The sequence below is a fragment of the Nicotiana sylvestris genome, chromosome 8 (genome assembly GCF_000393655.2).
Source record: "Nicotiana sylvestris chromosome 8, ASM39365v2, whole genome shotgun sequence".
In the NCBI taxonomy this organism is placed as follows: Eukaryota; Viridiplantae; Streptophyta; class Magnoliopsida; order Solanales; family Solanaceae; genus Nicotiana; species Nicotiana sylvestris.
Window position 1 is genome coordinate 209,325,508 of NC_091064.1, and position 24,778 is coordinate 209,350,285.

A 24,778-nucleotide genomic window follows, 5' to 3' on the forward strand; every position below is an offset into this window, starting at 1 on the left:
TGCAATGCTTGCTGTTACTACTGTTGCTGTTGTCACTGCTGCGTCAGTGACCGCCTTATTACAACCAAAGGAAAATTGGAACTGAACTAACTACTTATATGCATGTCAACTGCGAGTTACAAGATTCCTATCTATGATTCTTTTGCGACTTGATCTTGGGTCTTAGCTGATTGTGCTTGGAGACTTTGATCCGAATCTTGATGCTTGCGAGTTGCGGCGACTTGTTCAATCTTTGGGATACTAAGTGAAACGCGACTGGCAGAGTTCAGGACCTTAGTCAAATGTTGGAGTCGATCCGCCTTCCATTTACTCTGATATTCTCAGGACATCTTCTTTTTGTCTTTTTCCTTCTTTGATTCTGAGTTGAGACTCATCTCGTGGGTCATTTCGAATCGGGTGGCTCGAGGTTAGACCTGCGGGAGAAAACAAACAAACGAATGAAATTTTCTGCCCCAGTTTTACTAGGAAAATTTCGTGAATTATTCGCCGGGAAGTTCATAAAATTAATGAAGGAAGATAAAAAAAAATGCTCAGTTCAGGGTTGGAGCCCTAATACCGACTAGCTGGGTAGAAGTTCAGTTTAGGGTTTAAAACCCTAATGCTGACTAAAGGAAAAATTCAGTTCGGGGTTTAAAACCCTAATGCTGATTGCATGGAAAAGCTTAGTTTAGGGTTTAAAACCCTAATGCTGGCTGAATGGGAAAAAAGTTCAGTTTAGGGTTTAAAACCCTAATGCTGACTAAAGGAAAAATTCAGTTTAGGGTTTAAAACCCTAATGCTGATTGCATGGAAAAGCTCAGTTTAGGGTTTAAAACCCTAATGCTGGCTGAAAGGAAAAGCTCAGTTTAGGGTTTAAAACCCTAATGCTGACTAAAGGAAAAATTCAGTTTAGGATTTAAAACCCTAATGCTGATTGCATGGAAAAGCTCAGTTTAGGGTTTAAAACCCTAATGATGGCTGAAAGAAAAAAGTTCAGTTTAGGGTTTAAAACCCTAATGCTGACTGAATGGGAAAAAAGTTCAATTTAGGGTTTAAAACCCTAATGCTGACTAAAGGGAAAATTCAGTTTAGGGTTTAAAACCCTAATGCTGATTGCATGGAAAAGCTCAGTTTAGGGTTTAAAACCCTAATGATGGCTGACAGGAAAAGAGTTCAGTTTAGGGTTTTAAAACCCTAATGCTGATTAAAGGGAAAAATTCAGTTTAGGGTTTAAAACCCTAATGCTGATTGCATGGAAAAGCTCAGTTTAGGGTTTAAAACCCTAATGCTGGCTGAAAGGAAAAGCTCAGTTTAGGGGTTAAAACCCTAATGCTGGCTGAAAGGAAAAAACTCAATTTAGGGTTTAAAACCCTAATGCTGGCTGAAAGAAGAAGCTCAGTTTAGGGTTTAAAACCCTAATGCTGGCTGAAAGGAGAAGCTCAGTTTAGGGTTTAAAACCCTAATGCTTGCTTAAAGGAGAAGCTCAGTTTAGGGTTTAAAACCCTAATGCTGGCTGAAAGGAGAAGCTCAGTTTAGGGTTTAAAACCCTAATGCTGGCTGAATGGAAAAAGTTCAGTTTAGGGTTTAAAAATCCTAATGCTGACTGCATGGAAAAGCTCAGTTTAGGGTTTAAAACCCTAATGCTGGCTAAATGGAAAGAGTTCAGTTTAGGGTTTAAAACCCTAATGCTGACTAAATGGAAAAACTCAGTTTAGGGTTTAAAACCCTAATGCTGATTGCATGGAAAAGCTCAGTTTAGGGTTTAAAACCCTAATGCTGGCTGAATGAAAAAAGTTCAGTTTAGGGTTTAAAACCCTAATGCTGACTAAAAGAAAATTCAGTTTAGGGTTTAAAACCCTAATGCTGATTGCATGGAGAGCTCAGTTTAGGGTTTAAAACCCTAATGCTGACTAAAAGAAAAATTCAGTTCTGGGTTTAAAACCCTAATGCTGATGGCTGGGGGCAAAATTCGAGAACAACAACTGACCTCTTTTCTTTTTTTTTTGAATTTTCTTGTTTTAGTAGAAGATAAAAGGGAGTTTCGTGGAAACTTACCTTTCGAGTGAATTCCTTATTGCCAAAATGTTTCTTGTACCCATGTACCTTCTTCTTTGGGCGACACCTGCTTCTTGCACGGTTGTCTTGGATTAAACCTGTTTCAACTTTTCAGACAAAGAACATTTGTTAGTTCGGAAATGACGGTCGGTTTGGTGACCTTGATCGTTCCCGGTTGCTTTGTTGCGTCTTCATTTCTGTTGCGAAGTCCCGCCATTGATTTGATTCATATGTCGGAACCTTTTAGACTGCTCAGGCTTGTATTTCCAGATTCCGTGATGATTCGCCTCACAAGGCTCTTTTTCTTTTCTCTCTTTCTCTTTTTTTTGTCCCGTTTTGCTTGGAGGTTCTCAACGGGGGTTTTATTGGAGGTATACGGTGGGGATTTGTACAAAAGGAAGCTCTGAGGGGGAATATTTACAAAGTGGATTCTTTGTGCGGATTTTGTACAATGGGGCATGCTGGGTATTTGTTTCAAAGCGGGCTTTCTAGGATTTGTTGGGGTAAGCTTGTTGGGGAATTTTTACAAAGGGACTCGCTGGGGATGTGCTGGGGAAATTCCAACAGGATTTTTTTTTTTTTTTTTTATTTTTATATTGGGGAGACTTTGTGGGAGGATTGTACAAGGAGAGACTCTGTGGGGATTCGTCCGAAGGCGGACTTGCTGGGGGAAATTTCTCTTTTTCCTCTTTACTTCGAACGCCATCAAACGTCATGATTCATCAAGTTTGGACAGACGTACCAACGAAATGGGGTGTTGTCCTTCATGAAACGGAACTCCGTGAAAACAAACCTGCCACCTGCCCTCTCCGGTGTATCCTGAACTTGGGGTTAAAACATTAAAGAGATTCGAAAAGAAACAAAGAAAGGAGAAAACAAATTTCAGGAAGGGAGTGTCCCTTTTGGGACAAGAAAGACTTATCTGAGGAAGATAACGCTGGCTTTAAATGACATGACATGCTCTTTGGACTGGACGCCTGACCTTCCATGAACTTGCGTTTCCCTGAACCAGAACGGATATGTGATTCCAAACCGGTGGAACTTTGCCGAGACCTCCTTGGGGTGGAGTCATTCTTTTCGGCCAACAGCGCCCTTTGCGGGTTTTCGCCGGCTGACCTCTCTCATTTCTCTTCCTGTCATCGCTTGATAGCACTCTTTGTGAGTTTTTACTAAACAAGCTCTCTCATTTTGGTTTCTCTACTCCCGTCGCCTCGTGGTGCCCGAAGGTTTTCACCGACGAGACTCTCTCATTTTATCTCTCTCAATTCAGAGTGTGCCGGTCTCCATTTGTGACGCTTATTGGTTCCCCACCATCTTTGGTAATTGATTTGAAGGCTTGTTCTTGGTATAGAGAGGTAGATAATACTAACTTCTCAACTGCTCGACGTGCCCCGGTTTCCATTTCAAGGCGAATGGGATTTTATTGTTGGTGTGACTGAACCTCAGGGAGAGGCGGCCTACGTATCCTTTCGGAATCAAGTCAAACATAGTTCAGGCTCAATCAATTGTTGGTTTTTTTTTTGTAAGCGGCTCAAAGGTTGGTAGAGAGAATTGGGTAGTGTTTGGGGAGTAGCGGGGAATAAATCCTTCGTCGTTTCAAATGCGTCAAGACTACTAGAGTACAATTCAGACGTAGTATCTCTTGACTGCATCCACATTTACTGTTGTGTCGGGGTCGTTTCCTTCGATATCACCTAAATACAATGCTCCTCTCGGCAATATCTTCCTTATGATGTATGGGCCTTTCCAATTTGGAGCAAACTTCCCTTTTGCTTCCTCATGATGCGGCAGAATACGCCTCAGTACCAGCTGACCTACTTCGAAATTCCTGGGTCGGACTTTCTTGTTGTAAGCACGGGCCATTCTTCGTTGGTACAACTGTCCGTGACAAACCGCGGCCATTCGCTTTTCATCAATCAAAGTCAATTGCTCTAACCGAGTCTTGACCCACTCGCTGTCTTCGATTTCTGCTTCGACAATGGTTCGAAGCGAAGGAATTTCTACCTCTGCCGGTATTACAGCCTCGGTCCCATAAACCAGAAGATAAGGAGTCGCTCCTACTGATGTGCGTACCGTAGTGCGATACCCCAACAGTGCAAATGGTAACTGCTCATGCCACTGTCGGGAACTTTGGATGGTTTTCCTCAAAATCTTCTTGATGTTTTTGTTTGCCGCTTCTACAGCGCCGTTGGCCTTTGGCCGATAAGGCGTAGAATTCCTATGCGTTATTTTGATTTGCTCGCATACATCTCCCATCAAGTGACTGTTCAAGTTTGCTGCGTTATCTGTAATGATAGTCGCAGGAATACCGAAACGACAAATAAGATTTGAGTGTACAAAATCCACCACAGCTTTCTTAGTGACCGACTTGAGAGTGACAACCTCTACCCATTTTGTGAAGTAGTCTATGGCAACCAGTATAAACTTGTGTCCATTCGAAGCCTTTGGTTCGATTGGTCCAATGACGTCCATGCCCCAGGCGACAAATGACCAAGGCGCAGACATGGGATGCAGTTCTGTGGGAGGTGCATGAATCAGATCACCGTGCACCTGACACTGATGACACTTCCGAACGAAGCTAAAGCAATCATTTTCCATGGTTATCCAGTAATAACCTGCTCGAAGGATTTTCTTTGCTAAGACATACCCGTTCATGTGAGGTCCGCACACACCTGCGTGTACTTCGTGCATGATTTTCCTCGCTTCCTCGATATCGACACATCTTAGGAGATTGAGGTCCGGGGTCCTCTTATATAACAATTCACCGCTCAGAAAGAAACCACTTGCATGTCGCCTAATGGTCCTCTTTTGATCTCCAGTAGCGTGCTCGGGGTATTCTTGTGTCTTTAGGAACCTCTTGATGTCATGGTACCACGGCTGCGTATTTGATCCTGCCTCGATTACATTGCAGTAACCGTGTCTTTCCTTGATTTGGATTTCCAAAGGATCGACGTGGGCGTTGCCCGGGTAGGGTAGCATTGAAGCCAAAGTAGCAAGTGCATCTGCCAGTTCATTGTGACACCTCGGGATATACCTGAACTCTATTGAGGTAAAGCGCTTGCTGAGGTCCTCCACATGCTGTCGGTAAGGGATAAGTTTGACATCCCGAGTTTCCCATTCGCCTTGGGCTTGCCGGATAATCAGGTCAGAATCTCCCATAATCAGTAAGTCTTTGACATCCTGATCGATTGCCATATGCATGCCCATGATGCAGGCTTCATATTCAGCTGTATTATTTGTGCAAAAGAAACGAAGTCTAGCTGTGGCGGGATAATGCTGACCAGAAGGTGAGATCACAATTGCCCCAATTCCTACACCCTTGGCATTCACGGCTCCATCAAAGAACATCTTCCAAACATGAGCTTCCTCCGAGACCACTTCTACGGTGTTTACTTCTTCATCTGGAAAGTAGGTATCCAATGGCTGGTATTCCTCATCGACCGGATTTTCGGCCAAATGATCTGCTAACGCCTGGGCTTTCATTGCCGTGCGAGTGACATAGACTATGTCGAATTCCGTAAGCAAGATTTGCCATTTAGCCAGTCTCCCAGTAGGCATTGGTTTCTGAAATATATACTTCAAAGGATCCAACCTGCTTATGAGGAACGTAGTGTGGGCTTGGAGATAATGTCTCAGCTTTTGAGCAACCCATGTGAGAGCGCAGCATGTCCTTTCCAGCAGAGTGTATTTGGCCTCGTAGCCGGTGAATTTCTTGCTCAAGTAGTAGATTGCTTGCTCCTTCTTTCCGGTTATGTCGTGTTGCCCGAGGACGCAACCGAAAGAGTTCTCCAGGACTGTTAGATACAAGAAAAGTGGCCTCCCTGGTTCTGGAGGGACCAAGACTGGGGGATTCGAAAGGTATTCTTTGACTTTATCAAAGGTTTCTTGACACTCAGTTGTCCATTTAATCGCCGCATCTTTCCTTAACAACTTGAGTATGGGCTCACACGTGCTTGTCAGCTGGGCAATAAACCGACTGATGTAGTTCAACCTGCCCAAAAGACTCATCACGTCTTTCTTTGTTCTCGGGGAGGCAGATCTCTGATGGATTTTATCTTAGTTGGATCTAGCTCGATACCTCTCCTGCTTACGACGAAGCCCAAAAGTTTGCCCGACGGAACTCCGAAAGCACATTTGGCTGGGTTTAGCTTCAAGTCATACTTCCTTAGTCTCTCGAAGAATTTCCTCAAGTCTTGGATGTGATTATCCTGCGTCATGGACTTGACTATCACGTCATCCACGTACACCTCTATTTCCTGATGCATCATGTCATGAAAAATGGCAGTCATGGCCCTCATGTAAGTAGCCCCAACATTCTTCAAACCGAATGGCATAACCCGATAACAGTAGGTGCCCCAAGGCGTGGTGAAGGCAGTTTTCTCGGCATCCTCTTCATCCATCAGTACCTGATGATACCCAGCGTAACAATCTACGAAAGACTGTATCTCGTGTTTGGTGCAGTTATCAACGAGGATGTGGATGTTGGGAAGTGGAAAATTATCTTTGGGACTGGCTCTATTCAAATCTCGGTAATCTACACATACCCGAGTCTTCCCGTCCTTTTTCGGTACCGGAACCACATTCGCCAACCATGTTGTATATTGGACTACCCGAATCACTCCCGTTTTCAGTTGTTTAGTGATCTCCTCTTTAATCTTGTCGCTGACCTCAGTTTTGAACTTTCGTTGCTTTTGTTGAACTGGAGGACAATCAGGATGAATCGGCAATTTATGAACCACTAGATCAACACCTAGACCCGGCATGTCATCATATGACCAAGCAAACACGTCTTTAAATTCAAAAAGAAGTTGAATTATCGCCTCTCGCGTTTTCTTGTCCGTGTGAATGCTTATTTTGGTCTCCCGGATTTCTTCAGGAGTTCCTAAATTAACCGGTTCGGTGTCATTCAGATTTGGCTTAGGTTTATTCTCAAAATATTCCAACTCTCGGTTTATTTCCCTAAAAGCTTCTTCCGCATCATATTCTGGTTCTGGGTTCATTAATTCGCAGTTAAATAGCTCATTGTGATCTGGGCGTGAAGTCCGCAAGCATGTCATATTTAAAGCCGCATTATTATAACTGAAAAGAAAGATAAAAGGAAAAATAACAAAAATCAGAACAAAAGAAAGAATGGGAAAGCAATGATGATTTTTTTTTATTTTCTTTGGAAAGTTGGAAGACAACACTGTTTACAACTTAGGAATTCAAGACAACAATTGAAAGGAAGAAAACGTTCAAGTTATGTCCTGGAGATAACTTGTGACACAGGAAAGGTGGCAGGACAGGTCTACCCGGACTTCCGTCTAGTCGGGAATGGCGTGGCCTCCCAGTTTTGAAGTTGGGCGTTCGGCCCCATGTACAGCATCTCAGCAGTGCTTGTGCCTTCACCTGGTTGAACCATGTGGACCTCGTAGAGCATCTCTCTCATCGCCCCACATATCTCCTCGATTTCCTCAGCTGTGAAGACCTCATCATCTTCTTCTTCAGCGTACCTTGGCCTGATGAAAGTTGCATATAAATCCGGCAGTGGTCGAGGTAACTTCCAACCCTCATTTTTCCTTTTCTTTGCCCACTCTTCGTCTGCTGGAGTAGGTTTGAAACCTAGTCCAAAAGGTTTCTTGGTGACTGGCAAGGTAATGGGTTCTGTTATTCCCTGAAGGGTTCGTCCAAGCCCCTTCCCTGGCCTAAATCCGTGCCGGATCATCTCTTTGGCCACCATAACCGAGGCGTTAGACAAGAAAGGCTGGGGGCAGGGTATTCCCTCTTCGTGCTGCTCTGCTAGTACAATCTCAAAAGCTTGATAGACCGTATGTTCGCTCCCTTCTCTCGGTTCCAGATATGGGATGGATGGGTCCCGATAAATAGCATGCTCATCTTCCCCATGGACCACGATCTCTCTGTCTTCGTACTCGAACTTCACCATCTGGTGAAGAGTGGAAGGCACGGCTCCTGCCGCATGGATCCAAGGTCTGCCAAGGAGAAAATTGTAGGATGTATCCATGTCGAGCACCTGGAAGGTTACTTGAAATTCGACTGGTCCTATGACCAACAACAGGTCTATTTCTCCCATGGTATCTCTCTTGATGTCGTCGAAAGCCGTTACGCAGACATTGTTGGGTTGGATTCTTCCGGTCCCAATTTCCATTCTTTGTAGCGTGGAGAGCGGGCAAATATCAACGCCTGAGCCCCCATCCAACATTACCCGCTTGACATAATAGTCTTTGCATTTAACTGTTAGATGCAAAGCCTTGTTGTGTGCCACTTCTTCCGGGGGTAGATCGTTCTTGCTGAAAGAGATTTGGTTGACGGCGAAGAATCTTTCTGTCATCCGCTCTAGTTGTTCAACCGAGGTTTCAACTGGCACATATGCTTCATTCAGGGTCTTCAGTAAGATCTTTTGATGCTCGGCCGACCTCATCAATAATGATAGCATGGACACTTGCTCGGGGTACTTGCGCAGTTGATCTATCACTTCGTAATCCGGCATTTTCATTTGTTGGAAGAACACTTCCGCTTCTTCAACACTTACGGGCTTCTTTGGCGGGAAGCGCCTTTGTGTGGCGTTGTTCAGTTCTTGGGTATTTGAATACCTTCCAATGAAAGTATTTTCTGGAAGTTCTCCCATGACCTCTTTACCTTTGTACATTACCAAAGTCTTTTGATAATTCCACGGCACTGTGGACGGGTTGGTCATTGGCTTTTGTGGCACGCGTCCGATAACCACTGGCTCATTCAGCCGAGGTGGTTGAATCGTCCCCCGGACCACATAGGCCCCTTTCGGCACGTACATAGGTTTTGTCTTTTTGATTGCGAAGTTCTGCGTCTTCTCAGTTCGACCTCGTGGTATGTAAAGAACTCCATCCTCTACCGGTACCACTTTATTCTCCACCTTCTTTTCAAGTCTTTCTTTATAGCCTTGGCCTCCTCCCCCTTTTCTGGTTTCTGGTCTACTTCGGGCCTCTTCCCTGTGTCGACAATGGCAATTATGGCTTTCAGAGCAGGGTCGAACTCTTTGTCTTCACAAATCATTCCGATCAGCGGCCCATTATTGTGAGCAGGTAATGGATTGTTAGTTACATTCGGGATCTCCTCGTCCCTTAGCACTATTTTCCCTTGCTCTATCAAATTTTCGACCACTCTTTTCAACGACCAGCAGTCATTTGTATCATGTCCCTCGGCCCCTGAATGATAGGCGCATCTGACTCCAGCTTTGTAAGAAGGTGACGTCGGGTTTTGCCTTGTTTGAGGGATTGGTTGCAAGAAACCCAACTGGACTAGCTTCGGGAACAAAGTTGAGTATGGTTCACCGATGGGCGTGAAAGTCCGCCGTCGAGGTGGCTCCTGAGGGCGAAAGTTATTCTGCGGGGGTTGTGGGTTATAGTGGTTGCGGTAAGGAGGCTGATTTCTGGGAGGTGGAGCTGGGCCTCGGTTGGCTTGTTGTGGTGGATGGGCATAAGGTTGGGCATTCATGACCATATAAGGTTGATGAGCATATGCCAAATTGGAGTGGGGGTAGTAGTGTTGTGGGGTTCTTTCCGGAAAACGGGGCCTGGGATGACGATACTCCCTTGCTTCCGAGGCTGCCATAGTCGTTTCTTCTTTCTTCTTCCCTCTGGTCATTCCTCCGGACCCGCTTTGGACGGCCTGGGAGGTTGCCCTTATGGCTGCTTGACTCAGAATCCTACCTGTTTTCAGACCACTTTCTACCATCTCTCCAATCTTGATCGCTTCCGCGAATGGCTTACCCATGGCTGACATCATGTTTTGGAAATAGTCAGACTCTTGAGCCTGGAGAAAAGTAGTGACCATTTCCACTTCATCCATGGGAGGCTTCACTCTTGACGCCTGTTCACGCCACTTAATAGCATATTCCCTGAAGCTTTCTGAAGGTTTCTTCTTCAAATTCGACAGCGAATTTCGGTCTGGCGCAATGTCGATGTTATACTGGAATTGTTTCACAAAATCTCTGGCGAGATCATCCCATATATGCCATCGGGACATTTCCTGGTCCATATACCATTCCGAGGCTATCCCTACTAGACTTTCCCCAAAATATGCCATTAGCAGTTCTTCTTTTCCGCCGGCTCCCCGCAATTGGTTGCAGTATTTCTTAAGATGTGCAATGGGGTCACCGTGCCCATCGTATTTCTCGAACTTTGGGGTCTTGAAACCCGTTGGCAGGTGCACGTGAGGGAACATGCACAGGTCGGCGTAAGAGACGCTCTTTTGTCCGCTCAATCCTTGCATATTCTTCAAACTTTGTTCAAGGCTTCTCATTCTCTTGGCAATCTCATTTTGTTCTGCAATTCTGGGGTTCTGATCCTGCCCGGGTGCAAGCTCGCACTGAGGCGGTAGAGGATTAGTGCTGGTAGCAAACCTAGTTGGTTCCATTGAGAACGATGGTGCTTGGAATGTAAAAGAGGATGAGTCAAAGCTTGGCTTGTACGTGGTAGGCTGTGCCGTAATCGGGCAAGGCGATGCAGTAAAGATGTTCATGCTTGCATCAGTGGATGACATTCGGGGATGAGGCTCAGAAGGCGATCCAGCAGAGAAGGCTGAGGTGGCTGGGTACCCGAATGGGGTAGCAGGATAATTTATGGGGACATTAGAAGTCCCACTTGACCTGGAGAATAATTCAGGGAATCCGGGGACGACACTTGGCGGCTCTTTCCCATTATTCCAGTCGTCCAGCATTTCCAACATGCGGAGCCGTAGGATTTTATTTTCCTCCGCAGTTGCGGATTCAGGTGTGAGGATGGCTGAGATTGAGCTCTCCTCAGAAACAGGGATTGTTTGCAATGGAATTTCTGAAGACATTTCCACACTTCCTTTTGACCTGGTGAAGTAAGTGTGAGTACTGCTTCTGGTCCTAACAACAGGTAGTTGAACACTTCTCCTTGACCTCGTGAAGTATGAGTGCGAGGCCAGACTTTCACCAAACCAACCGTCTTTTCAAAACCCTGGATACTCAACGACAAACGCACGGTTAATTTGCAGCGAATAACAGGTAGTTGATCTCACGTTGGTCATGATGCACCTATACAGTTAAGTGGATTACTACATGTTTGCTACGAGAGCATGCGTCATTCCGGCATTTTTCCTCTTTATTAGTTTTTCCCCTTTTTATTATATTTTTTTTTTCTTTTATGTTTTTTTTTTATTTTATTTTGCAGTAAAAGAAATGCGACCGGATCCGATGAGGATTGCCTACGTATCACGATGCCTACGTGAATCAGATCATTACGTAGTTCGAAAAACACAAATGAGCGTAAAAGAAGCAACCTCTTTATTGTTGAAATGGTCTATTACAAACTACATTTTGCAAAAGAAAGAGCAAACTTTGAAAATAAACCTAGACTCAAAATAGACTAAAAATCACCCTGATGGAAAAACAGGCAGAAGATGCTAAGATACAGGCTTGACTTATGAGTGCATTATGGTTTTGAAAATTGGTGTCCGCGGGGCATCGTTCGGCCTCGCCGCGGTCCTAGGCGTGATATCCCTCTCAAGTTGCTCCAGCTCATGCATAGTCTGCTTGACATAACCCATCACTGCCGAGAGGACGGTAACGCTGGACATGTTCTCACATCGTAGACATCGTCTGGTGATGGCATGGGCAATGGCCTTGATCCTATCTCTGGTTTGCTTCTTCTCTACGAGTAGGCGTTTTATCTGATCGCTACATATCTTGAATACTTGAGTATCCTGTATATGCTGATGCTTCAGTCGCCGTACTTCCAACTTCATCTGGGCTATTGAGTCGTACCAGTATCTGCTCTCAATTTGGAAATCCTTGGCCTGATTAGCTGCTTTGATCTCAAGTGCAGCCATCTTTCTCTTTATTTTAGCAACAGTTTTCTCGTGGTTGCCTTCCAATTGATTCAAATATCGGCGATGCTTATCTGTTCTTGTATCACACTGTGCCCTGAGCTCCGCTATGACGTTTTCAGATTTCTCCAAACCATCTTGCCATTCCCTGATTTCACTTTTTAACCTTTTTATCAGCTGCTCGTCTGATCGACGCCTTGGCTGTTTATCTGCATCCACCCTTATCTGTTTGATCTGGGCTCTGAGCATTTCGTTTTCCTGAATTAACCTGTTCCGCTCTCCCAGATTGGTAGCAGCTTGCACGTTGTGCTCATATTTCAAGCCTTCTACTTGTTGCTTTAACCTGCTGATTTCGGCGCAATAGCCTCTTTCCTTTGCTAACCAATCCCACTGCCTTTGCGATGATTCGGTGAAATTCCGGATGTGGGGTCTCTTAGCCGGCCTTTCATGCTCAAATTCCCTTCTATACCATGCAAGGTAACCTGGCGCTGTCTCTCCTTTGGCTCGATCCCGCACGCAAGTATCTGATTTCAAATATTGACACTCACTCCAGATTTGGCGAATCTTTGCTTCTGGGAATTGTCCGTTAGGACTTATCTCAATTGCTTGAGTGCTAAGATCTTCCTCATGAGGTACTGTCTGGCATCTTCCGAACTGTCTCAAAACTCGGCAGGGTGCGTAAGGTTGAATGCTCTTAAGCCCCATCAGTAAGAAATAAGTTTTAGCTGCCGACATATATAGGATCTCATCAACAGGCAACCATCCTAGCGTCCATTGTATTTGGCTGGCAGTAAGAGCTTGAAAGAACGAGGTCCATGCCAGGACTCCTTTGGGCAAACTGATCTCTTTGGTTCTCGTGTAAGATTCTTCTATGCAAGTCTTTTCCGGGGAACCATGGCTCAAAATCTCGGAATGATGGCAGAGGTGCTCGGTCATCCATATCTGTAGGAGCAAGTTACAACCTTCGAAGAAATTTCCCCCAGCTTTACAAGCTGTAAGAGCTCGAAAGATGTCAGATACCACCATAGGCGCGAGAGTACTGTCACTTTGCGTGAGTAAAGTGCTGACGACCCCGGATATCTTCAAATCAATGTTTCCGTCTTTCCTTGGAAATACCAGAAGGCCCAGGAACATCATCATGAACGCTACCCGTCTGTGCTTGTCCCACTTCTGACGAACTCCTTTGCTGCACAGTTTGTTGATTGGATTATTGAATCCCCCCTCATGACCGTACCTATCATATATGAAGCATGGAGTACAAAATCCGGCTGCCAGATCCGGGTTGTGGACTGTTCTAGGTATCTTCAATGAATCTAGGAACCTATGTACCGTGACAACTCTTGGGGCGACCAAGTATTTTTGCCTCAAGGGAAGTTCAGTATTCCCGATGTATCCGGCCATTTCTTCCAAAGTCGGGGTGAGTTCAAAATCAGAGAAATGGAAAACATTGTGCGCCGGGTCCCAATAGGTAACCAAAGCTCTTATGATATCTCCCCGAGGCTGGATTTCCAACAAACCCACAAGACCTTTCAGATATTTCTTGACCTCATTTTGTCCTTCAGCACCTAGATCATTCCACCATAGCCGTAACTTGACAGGGATTTTGGTCATTATTGAAAAATGTTCATTTTGCATCGTGCTCATCCTGCACATTTATTAAGGTGATTTCAACAAAAATGACTTTGACTCAAAAATATTTTACAAAGGGGATCAAGTTTTGAACACGGCTTTAAACACTTTGAGGACGAAGATTTTAAGGTCGTGTGGGTCAACTGGACAAAAATACTAAACAAGACCCAAAGGTGGCTGTTTATGCAAAGTCAGCCTTCCGGCGTCCCTTTCGGGAACATTCGGCTATTTATGACAAAACAGCATCACCTGACTTATTTATGACTCTTTTTATCGTTTTTTTTTCAAATTAGAAAACTCAATATTGCCAACACGACCTTTCAACGCCTCAGTGACGAAGATTTTAAGGTTGTGTGGGTCAACTGGACCAAACCTTAAAAAATGACCCAAAGGTGGCTGTTTATGCAAAGTCAGCCTTCCGGCGTCCCTTTCGGGAACATTCGGCTATTTATGACAAAACAGCATCACCTGACTTATTTATGACTCTTTTTAAATTTGACATATATTTTGGCTATTTTTAGCAAAAGGGAAGGTTGGACACCACCCCACTTATTTATGGCAAAATTTAAAATTTGACACGTTTTTATTTATTTATTGATTTTTGGCTATTTTAGCAAAAGGTGGGGTTGGACCCGATGAGGGTTGCCTACGTATCTCACATCCGGTGAGAATCAAACCGGCGTAGTTCTCGAATATCGTAAATAGAAAAAATTAAATAAACCTAGAAATCAAGGATAAGTATTTTTATTATATTTTTTCTTTTGCAAAGAGATAAAGACTAAAGAAAATATTATTATTATTATTTTTTTTTTAGGAAATATTTGGACTATTAGTCTAAATTTATAAAAGGGGTACTACGAAAGAGACAACATTTTTTTTGAATTATGAATTTCCGTTTTTTTTTTACTTTTAAATAAATACCTTCTCCTTTTTTTGATTTTGGAAGTGATAAAAAAAAGAAAATTTTTTATATTATTTTGTTTTTAATAACTCAAACTAAGAAGACAAATTTTGTTTTTATTCTCTTTTTTTTAGAAAAATTCCGGCGAGGTTTCGACACTACTTGGACATTGGTTTTATTTTTCCAAAATAAGTAATTATCTCTCTACGCTGCTATTTTTCTTTTTTAGAAACTGGCCAGCATGCGGAACTGAAGCAAATAAATGCGCAAAACAGGTAGGAATGCAGCAGGATGGTCTTCTCATTTCAGGTTGCCTGTCCTAGACGGACCCAACCCCTGTGTTGAGCCCCCTAAGTAAAATGCAACATGATGCAAATAAATGTTCCTACTAGGGATCCGGCATGAAGTTTACGTTATACTAGGTTTATAACCTGGGTATTTGTTCTAGACTGTGTACCCGAGCGGACAACTCGAGTCGAGGAGGGGGCTACGTACCAGGGACCCGCGAGATCGTCCGGCTTTGTAACTTGTCCGACCTCTTTCTTATTTCAGGTATTGACACTAACAGAATAGGGAGTCTCGACCAGCGAGCTTCTCCCGGAGGTAAGAAGAGAAGGGTTTCGGCGCAGTTTATATACAGTTCAGATAATATCAAAACGGTAAAAGACAACATTTAGCACGTTATGCAAAAACATGTAATAAAGATCAGATAATAAAGCCAAATATAACAATTATTCTAAGCTCGAATTCTTGAACCCTGAACCAGTGGTTCTGAGTTAATATGTCCCCAGCAGAGTCGTCAGAGCTGTCACACCTCCTTTTTGCGCGCCCGGCCCCGAAGGGTAAAAATGCGCGAGGGGAGTTTTTCCAATTTAAGTGACAATATTCGAAATGGGATTATTTATTTAATTCAGAGTCGCCACTTGGGAAAGGTTTGGCTTTTGGTGTCCCAAGTCACCAGTTTATCTTGAATCCCAAATCGAGGAAATTTTCGACTTTTCCAAATGAAGTCTGCGAACCAGAAATTCTAAGTAAGGAATTCTGTTGACCCGAGGGAAGGTGTTAGGCACCCTCGAATCCCGTGGTTCTAGCACGGTCGCTTAAATTGTTATAATGGCTAAATATCTTATTTAAATACATGTTATGACTTACGTGCTTTTATTAAGTTTAAAACCGCTTTTATTATTATCATTTTTTTTATTTTTTTATAGAATTGCAACGTCGTGGAAATGCATCTCGAACCACATCACAATCAATGCACCCGTGGTTGTCGACACATCTTGACTCCGTTGAGATTTGGATTTGGGTCACATCAATGTGCACCCGAGTTTAAGACTGTAATTTAATTAAACCGTGCCTAAAGAGTCTAACGTGTTATAATTCTTGGGGAAGGCCATGAAATTCACTAACTGGTCTGTCCTGAATTCTAAGTATTTATTATGGCTAGTTATTGAGGGCCCCGCAATTTGCATTTTTCATTTAGCGAGGCTCGTCTCTATTTTAGAAAGGATATCCTAAAGTGGCTACATTTCTAATGCGTTTGTCTCTAAAACTAGAAGAAAAAAGGTACATGCTAATTTAATTATATGTTTGGGCCCAATCCGAATTTTTATCAATTTCTGATCAATTATTTACAAAGTGGAGAAAACATTATACTTCATGGAAAAATGCTTTAATTTGTCAAAGAAATCACATACGAGCTGACGAAGTACAACGCTTAAACCGAACAAACATCCTTGAGTCGAATTTAAATTAAATTGCTTAAACAGGATTAATGGAATTCCTTACCAAAGGATGCTACCTATGGTGTAAAAAAACTATCTTAAACATGCCTAATAAAATTGCAACCCAAAAATCTAAAAAAAAAAACTGTATTGTATTTTTGCGGGATTAAAAGGAACCGTCCAACCTATATATTCGCAACATGCTGAAGAACGAATTTTGAATTAACAACTATACTAATGGTTGCATATTCCATGAATTGTAGTTACATCCTATATACCATTAAATCAATTGCATATTGTGGTTTAAAATCAGCATAAGCTTCAATCAGATACAAACTTACTAATGTACTTCTCTATTGAACTACAAACTAAAATTTACACGATTTAACAACATTTATGAAAAAGGCAGTCAATAAACAGCGGATGATTATAACTCCTTCAGATCTTTCAATTCATGCTTTTCAATGTTACAATCAACTACACCAATGTGAGACTCGAAATATGTACCTGGAAATACTGAAAATGCAAAGGAGAAGAGGAAGAAGATAGGGAAATCAGCAGCAGCAAAAACAGAATAGCAGCAGCAGCAACAAATGAAACAATTGGGGTAGAATCAAGATCCCAGCTAGACCAAGTCCCAGAGTAAACCAACAAACAACCAGCAGACTCAGTTGGATTTAGAAGAAATCAGTGTTGAACAAACAGATCAAGACCAGTGAAATCAAGACAGCAAAGAAGAATGCAATTTCTAGTTTTGTCTGTCTGTGTTATCAAACAGAGTTCTTTTCCAGTTTTTCTGTTTTTCAGAACTTCAGCTCTCAATCTCCAAACTAAGTTTTCTGTGTGTATTCTCCTTTTCTCTGTCTGTGTGTGTGTATCTATCTCCCAGAACTTCAGCTCTCCTTCTTCTTATTTCTCCCTCTATCTATCTGTGTGTGTGTGTATATCTTCTAGCCCCTCTTATCAGATCTCCCTCCTATGTGTCTGTATCCCTCCTTTTCAATCTCTCAATGTGCCTCCCTTTTATAGGCCTTAACATCACCCCCTTTACAGACTGATAGACTAATCAGATACCCCTCCCATGTGCTCTCTTCTTTTCAGTTCCACTTAGCTATTTAAGTATTAGAACCCCCATCACATTCTCTGGCAAACTTACTTTTTAGTAAGGTTTATTATTTCTGAAACTAAAGCAGTGTATGGGCAGCAGAATGTGATCTGACAGCATGTGCTGTCAACTATTTTATTCAAAAGCCCTTATGCAGGGCATAGGCTGTGCACAAATGCACATGTTGTGCACAAGTGCACATGCCCTCCAATTCAGAATTTAAACAAATATTCCTTTTACATTTCTGATTCAAATTAACAACTATAAGTAAACAAACTTAGTTCTTAATTGATTCAGGCAATGTTTAACAAAAGCAAATCGATTTGTTATTGTTTGGACAACTGAAACTAATTGACGACATATGCCGACTCGACTATACTAGTTATAACACATACAATCGAAACCAAAATCAGACATTTAACAGTATCGAACACATGATTCGAATTGTACTGACTAAGCAAAATTACATGGGAGGAATCAGTTGGTCAGTTCACATTTGAAATTCAATTAATTGCACAACAAATACATACATACACATTATCAGAACAATTAGAAGAAGGACTCAATCAAACAACAGAGGTTCAGGCAAAGTGGACAGGAACAGTTGATAAAACTCAAAACACAGATTAAAGCAAAACATGAACAGACCTTTTAAACGAACATGGACTAACAGAAATAAGAAAAGAAAAGCAAAACTCACATTAAATCTCGAAAAATCAAAAGCCTTAACTTGGATTCGGACAGACCTTTCTTAAGGCTGAACGAACTTTAATCGAAGTGTTTTTCAGATGAGAAACACTTCGATTAAGGTCCATTAGACCTTAATCTTTTGGTTTAAACGAGATACGGACCAGTGACAAGGAACCCTAAGGTTTCAAAGATTAGATCTGGGATTCATGCTTCCCTGGTCAGATTCGGACCAAACCAAGCATGGTTTGGTCACGAGGGGGGTCCGGGGACTGCCTGGTATGAATTTAGGGCAGATCGGGGTAGATCGAGTTTTGACTCGAATCTTCAAATGAAGATTCGAGAAGGTGGGATGGGATTCGAGGTGTGTGGTTGGTGGATTTGGGTTCAGGACGGTGAGGAGCATCTATGGTGTTAAGGGTAGGGTCACCGGCGTCCATGCCGCCGGCTTTCATGGCGAAGGTATGCAGGGGCGGCTAGGGTTTGGAGGGTTGGGGTCTGGTGAAGACGACCTAAGACAGGGGAGGGTTTGGATTAGGGCGCGGGGTGAAGGGGGAAGGGTTTATATACGGGGTGGATGGCTTGATCTCAACCGTTAGATCAATCTAGATCTACGGTCTGGATCTGAGGGCTTAAGTGGAACGGTGTCGTTTGGCTTAGTAGGGGTCAAGGTTGGTTCGGGTGGAACGGGTCGGGTTCATTAGTGGGTTATGGGGTGTGAGATCTTGGCCGTTGATCAATCTGAGATCAACGGCCCAGATCATACTGGATTAAATGGTGTCGTTTGGATGGCTAGGGGTAGGCAGGTCACGGACCGGGCAAGCCTGTTTTTTGGGCTGAGTTTGTTTAGGCCAATTTGTTTAAAATTGGCCCAAGTCCGAAAAAGATTTTTTTTATTTATTATTATTATTATTTTATTTTCTTCTTTATTTTATTTTAAAAACAAAACCTAAGTAAATCAAATTAAAATTAAATAAACACTTAATACAATTATTTGCACACACATTAAAATATTTTAAGACAGGTAAAATCAAACAAAAACAAAATCACGGACAAAGATGCCTATTTATGATTTTCTATTTAACAACCGGATTACGGTTCAAATTATGCATGACACATACATTTTTTTTGTATTTTGTTTTAATAAAATAAAATGAGCAAAAATCATAAATAATTAACAAAGTGCCATGTAAAAATCCAAAAATTGTACAGCAGGACCAATTGTTATTATTTTTTTATTTCTTTTGGAGCGATTGTCGCGCGAAACAAAAATCACGTGCTCACACTGGTTGCTTCATTCCATCATAAAACAATCTTTGGACCATTTCTGGCGCCAGAAATTTAGTTACTTTTGTGGTTATACGTCAACGAAGATTTTAATTGATCTTGGTGATATATTGTTGGGTCAATGATTCCTAAGAGGGATTTTCACAACAGTGGGGTGGTTTAAGATTTTGTGAATTTTTTTTATGCAAAAGTTGACTCATTTATTTACTGTCCAAGTACATTATATCTCTTGTGACCTTCTATAACTCAATAATAGAACAAATAAAATGAACCATAAGATAAGAAGAAAATTAGGAAATGGCACATAAAGATGTTAAACTAGTTTCATAAAGAAATTTACTTACTACTCTCTCCCGTCCACAATAAGTGACTAATTTGCCTTTTTATTTGGTCCAAAATAAGTGTCCATATATATAATCAAGAAAAAATTCAATTTGTTTTTCCAAAATTATCCTTATGTACGTATCCCTAAAAAGTATTTTACTCCTTACATTAACTATGCTACAACATTTAATTAAGGGTAGTTTAGTCACAATAACTATTTTTATCTAGAATTTATCATCATCCATCCATTAGCCCGATGCACTAAAGCTCCCGCTATGTGCGGGATCCGGGGAAGGGCCAGACTACAAGGGTCTATTGTACGCAGTCTTACCCTGCATTTCTACAAGAGGCTGTTTCTAAGGCTTGAACTCGTGACCTCCTGGTCACATGACAACAATTTTACCAATTACGTCAAGACTCCGTATTTTCTTAATGGGTGTCCACAAGGCAAATTGGTCACTTATTATTAAACCAGAGGAGTAATAAATATCCTTTCTTCCTCTATGTTTACTTGATTTTATTAACATTTTATACACTTTAATGACCAAATTCTTGTCAGACAGATTGCATTAATCTTGACTAACCACAATAACTGCAAACCCCACCCCTGCAAAAAGGGTGAAAGAAGGAAAAAAATAACTTTGAAAGACTCATTCAATTCAACCTTCATTTCTTTCTTTCTTTTCATTTCATTCATCTTTAGGTACCTTTCTATAAGGAAAGAGTGTGGTGTGTAGTGATGGTAACGGTGCCTTGGTTGGTGAATGGAATAAATGCTTCTGTTCTTAAATCTCTTGTATTGGTAACAGACCCTACATATGATGCATACTCCACTGTAGTGATAGTGAAGTCTCCAAAACCAGACATATTGGCTTCTCCTTTTGTTTGTTATCACTAAAAACAATTAGCCAAATATACTTAAAACTCAACCTACATTTCATCAAAAAATTTGGTGAAAGTAAGAAGAGAGTCACCAGTTTCTGAATGAGTATGATTTTATTATATGTAGACTCTATAAAATTGTTTTTTGTGATCTATAAAATACAGGTTCGAGTCGTAAAATCAATCACTAATATTTGTATTAGGATAGACTGCCTACATGACAACCTCTTGGGATGCGGCCTTTTCCTAAACCTTGCATGAATACGTGATGTTTCGTGCACTGAGGTACCTTTTTATATGTGTTATATACTTTATTTATAAGTATATATAATTCGAGCCAAAAGTAAAAGTTTGGTACCACCATGGGTTGTGGTGGAGACCGGAGTGGTAAGTACTTCTTCATCTTTAACTATTGGTCTCGAGTTTGAGCCCCTGGTATAGAGTCACCTTTGTTAAAGAGCGATTTATCCCATATGGGATTTCCCGGCGCAAATTCAATTTAGTCGGGCTCCAATGTAGATACCAAATAACGAGTGGGAAACCAAAAAAGAAGTTCGGTTGAATTATGATAAGTAAACGGGGAAGGAGGAAGGTGACCACGTGGAGACAACCGTCAAATATGTGCAGACTTTTGTTTAAGAAAAGAAATTAAGTAGTTTCTCTATTAAACTAACAGACCAATCTTCTTTTCCAGCCAAGCCAGGCATTTTCTATTTGCATTCCACTAGTTTAGTATTACCCATTCTGCTCTCTCTATGCATGTCATTGCCAGCCAGCTTAACAGCAAACTCCAAATTTTCCTTCCTTTTTTTCTCTCCTCTCTTTCTTAGCCCACTTTCTTGAAATCTTCATTTTTCTTGAAATTCAGCAAATTATAGAATTTAGGGTTAGTGACACCAAGTCCAACACCAACCCATATATACAAAATACCCAAAGTTTATAACTTTATTGTTTCCTCCAAGAAAAGAGTACTAAATCACAGAAATTTAAGCTATGCCCATAAATGCACTTTAATTTCTTTCTTGTTTTAAGCAGATACTAAGCATTGAAAAATGTTCCTGTTTAGTCAAGATTTAAATCTTGTATTTTTAATAGTTGGACCCCATTTGAGAATAGGCAAAAGGGTGTCTGAAGAAGTAGAGATCAAGAAGTTTCAAGACTGGATCCAGCAATGATAATGCTGGAGTGTTTGTGCTGGGGAACATGAAAAAATTAGGTACATTTGTTCATTGTCTTGTTGTTGTTTGGTGTTTTTGTTTGCTTGAGTTGGAATTGGTCTCCCCATTAACTGAAAAAGAGATCTTGCTTCAATTCAAGGGTAACATTTCTACTGACCCTTACACTAGTTTAGCTTCTTGGAATCCTAGTGGTAGCCCTTGCCTTGACTTTAGTGGTGTTTTCTGCAATTCTGCTGGAAATGTGGTGAAGATTGTGTTGTGGAACACTAGTCTTGGTGGTGTTCTTTCCTCTGCCTTAGCAGAACTTAAGTCTTTGCGAATCCTCACTTTGTTTGGGAACCAATTCACTGGCAATATTCCTGTAGAGTATAGTGGAATTGATTCATTATGGAAGATTAATGTAAGCTCCAATGCTTTATCTGGTTCAATTCCTGAATTTCTTGGGGATTTGCCTAATATAAGATTCCTTGATTTGTCAAGAAATGTGTACAGTGGTGACATTCCTGTGGCTTTGTTTATGAATTGTTACAAAACAAGGTTCATTTCCTTGTCTCATAACAATCTTTCAGGTCCAATTCCAGCATCAATTGGAAACTGTCAGAATCTTGAAGGGATAGACTTGTCTTTTAATAGTCTTAGTGGAAGTTTACCTTCACAAATTTGTGATATTCCAGGGCTAGTTTATTTGTCTGTGAGGAGCAATGCTCTAACAGGAAATGTTCAAGAGCAGGTTTCAACATGTCAAAGATTGGAGCTTTTGGATCTTGGTAGCAATAAGTTCTCTGGTTTGGCTCCTTTTGGGGCACTTGAATTGGTGAATCTTACATATTTCAATGTTTCAAGTAATGGTTTTGAGGGGGAGATAGTTAACTCTAGCACTTGTAGCCAGAGACTGGAAGTGTTGGATGTTTCAAGGAATAATTTTTTGGGTGAAATTCCCTTGAGCATCTCGAAATGCAGCGCCCTCAAGTACTTGGACATGGCAAATAATAGGATTAATGGAACTATACCTACTGAGCTTGCGGATTTGAAAAGCCTTTCTCTTATTCGATTGGGTAATAATTCACTAGGGGGAACAATTCCAGCCGAGCTTGGTAGTATCGAATGGCTTGCAGTTTTGGACCTGCATAATCTCACCCTATTTGGTGAAATCCCATATGACATTAGCAACTGCAAGCTTCTTCTTGAACTGTGAGTTAATTACCATCTCAAGTTTAATGTTTTTGTTAATGTTAACGTTGTTTTAAACTGGAATTGAACTGTCTACAATTTGCTGCAGGGATCTTTCTGGGAACCTTTTAGAAGGAGAAATACCACAGAATCTATACAACTTGTCAAACCTTGTATATCTTGACTTACATCATAACCAATTGAATGGAAGTATTCCATCAACCATTGGAAATTTGTCTAACTTGCACTTTTTGGATTTATCAGAAAATGTGCTGTCCGGATCAATCCCTGTTGCTCTTGAGAATCTGCATAATTTAACTCATTTTAATGTATCTTACAACCTTCTATCTGGTGCTATACCCTCAATTGAGAGCATCCAGCAGTTTGGACCCTCGGCTTTTTTTCATAACAGTGGTCTTTGTGGTGCTCCTTTAGATGTTTCATGTTCTCCCAGTGGCGTTGCTCCTGCAAAAGGGAAACCAAGATTGAGTGCCTCGGCTATTGTTGCTATTGTCGCTGCTGCAGTAATCCTTACGGGCGTTTGTGTGATAACCATCATTAATATGAAAGCTAGGCGGAGGAGGAGAAGAGCAGACGAGACAATAATTGTAGAGAGCACGCCACTGGCTTCTACAGATTCAAATGTCATTATAGGAAAGTTGGTTCTTTTCAGCAAGACTTTGCCTTCAAAATATGAGGACTGGGAAGCTGGCACAAAAGCTTTGCTAGACAAGGAGTCTTTGATTGGTGGAGGAACAATTGGATCGGTTTACAGAACTTCCTTTGAAGGTGGTGTATCACTTGCAGTGAAGAAGCTCGAGACATTGGGCCGAATCAGAAATCAAGATGAATTTGAGCATGAAATTGGGCGGTTAGGGACACTTCAGCACCCAAATCTTGTTGCTTTACAAGGATACTACTGGTCCTCTAGTATGCAGTTAATATTATCCGAGTTTGTTCCGAATGGAAACCTGTACGATAATTTACATGGACTTAGTTATCCTAGAACCAGCACTGGTGCTGGTAATCCAGAACTGAATTGGCCGAGAAGGTTTCAGATAGCTGTAGGGACAGCTCGAGCACTCGCATATCTTCACCATGACTGCAAACCTCCCGTCCTTCATCTTAACGTTAAGTCCACTAATATACTCCTGGACATGAACTATGAAGCCAAACTGACTGATTATGGTCTTGGTAAGTTCCTTCCCTTGCTGGATAACTATGGACTAACCAAGTTCCACAATGCAGTTGGTTATGTTGCACCAGAGTTGGCGCAAAGTCTGAGGCTAAGCGATAAATGTGACGTTTACAGTTTTGGGGTAATTCTGCTGGAGCTGGTCACTGGAAGGAAACCAGTGGAGAGCCCAGTAGCAAATGAGGTGGTGGTTTTGTGTGAATATGTTAGAGGCCTGATAGAAAGAGGTGCTGCTTCGGACTGTTTCGATAGAAGTTTGAGGGGCTTTGCAGAAAATGAGCTGATTCAGGTAATGAAGCTAGGCTTGATTTGTACTTCTGAAATGCCTTCAAGGAGACCTAGCATGGCTGAGGTAGTACAAGTTCTTGAGTCCATCAGGAATGGCTTGGGATCATAGTGAAGAATCAGTAGAGCCCTTGGACTATTTGAAATGGGAACTGTTCATAGAATGAGGGAGAAGCAGTCTAGCTGGGATTTCATTTTGTGTTTCAACAGGTTAAGGGCCTTAAGGCAGAGCCTGTTATGATTTCTTCTCATGAGATTGGGTGAGGAAATCAGAAAGGGTCCCAAATAAGAGAGGCACACAGACCAATTAATCGTATCGGTCATATTCTTGAATTTGGAACAGGAGTAATTAAGAAGTGGCTGCTTTTGGTACAAAGAGAAAATTCTTTTGTATTTGATTTGTGATTCTTTTAATCAATTGATCATTGTAAGTTTACAATAAAGCCATTCTTTTCCTGTAAGTTGCCAAGTCATTTTGATATCTCACATGCAGGTTGATAACTACTTTTTAGAACCATATGATCTTGTAATCCATTTACTTTTACCAAT

The 24,778-nt window shown here is 41.6% G+C and overlaps 1 protein-coding gene across 1 annotated transcript; it reads left to right on the top strand.

Annotated features, from left to right (window-relative positions):
* Window positions 1–21,064: 21,064 nt before the first annotated feature.
* On the top strand, window positions 21,065–24,741 carry LOC104249868 (probable LRR receptor-like serine/threonine-protein kinase At1g12460). Its single transcript, XM_009806376.2, has 2 exons — window positions 21,065–22,770; window positions 22,859–24,741. Exons 1-2 carry the CDS (start codon window positions 21,605–21,607, stop codon window positions 24,339–24,341), a joined length of 2,649 nt encoding a protein of 882 aa, XP_009804678.1. The 5' UTR covers window positions 21,065–21,604; the 3' UTR covers window positions 24,342–24,741.
* Window positions 24,742–24,778: the final 37 nt, after the last annotated feature.

Coding starts and splice junctions, on each gene's coding strand:
- LOC104249868 (XM_009806376.2), top strand. CDS start 21,605: ATGAAAAAATTAGGTACATTTGTTCATTGTCTTGTTGTTGTTTGGTGT. Junction 22,771..22,858: donor TGCAAGCTTCTTCTTGAACT/GTGAGTTAATTA, acceptor AATTTGCTGCAG/GGATCTTTCTGGGAACCTTT.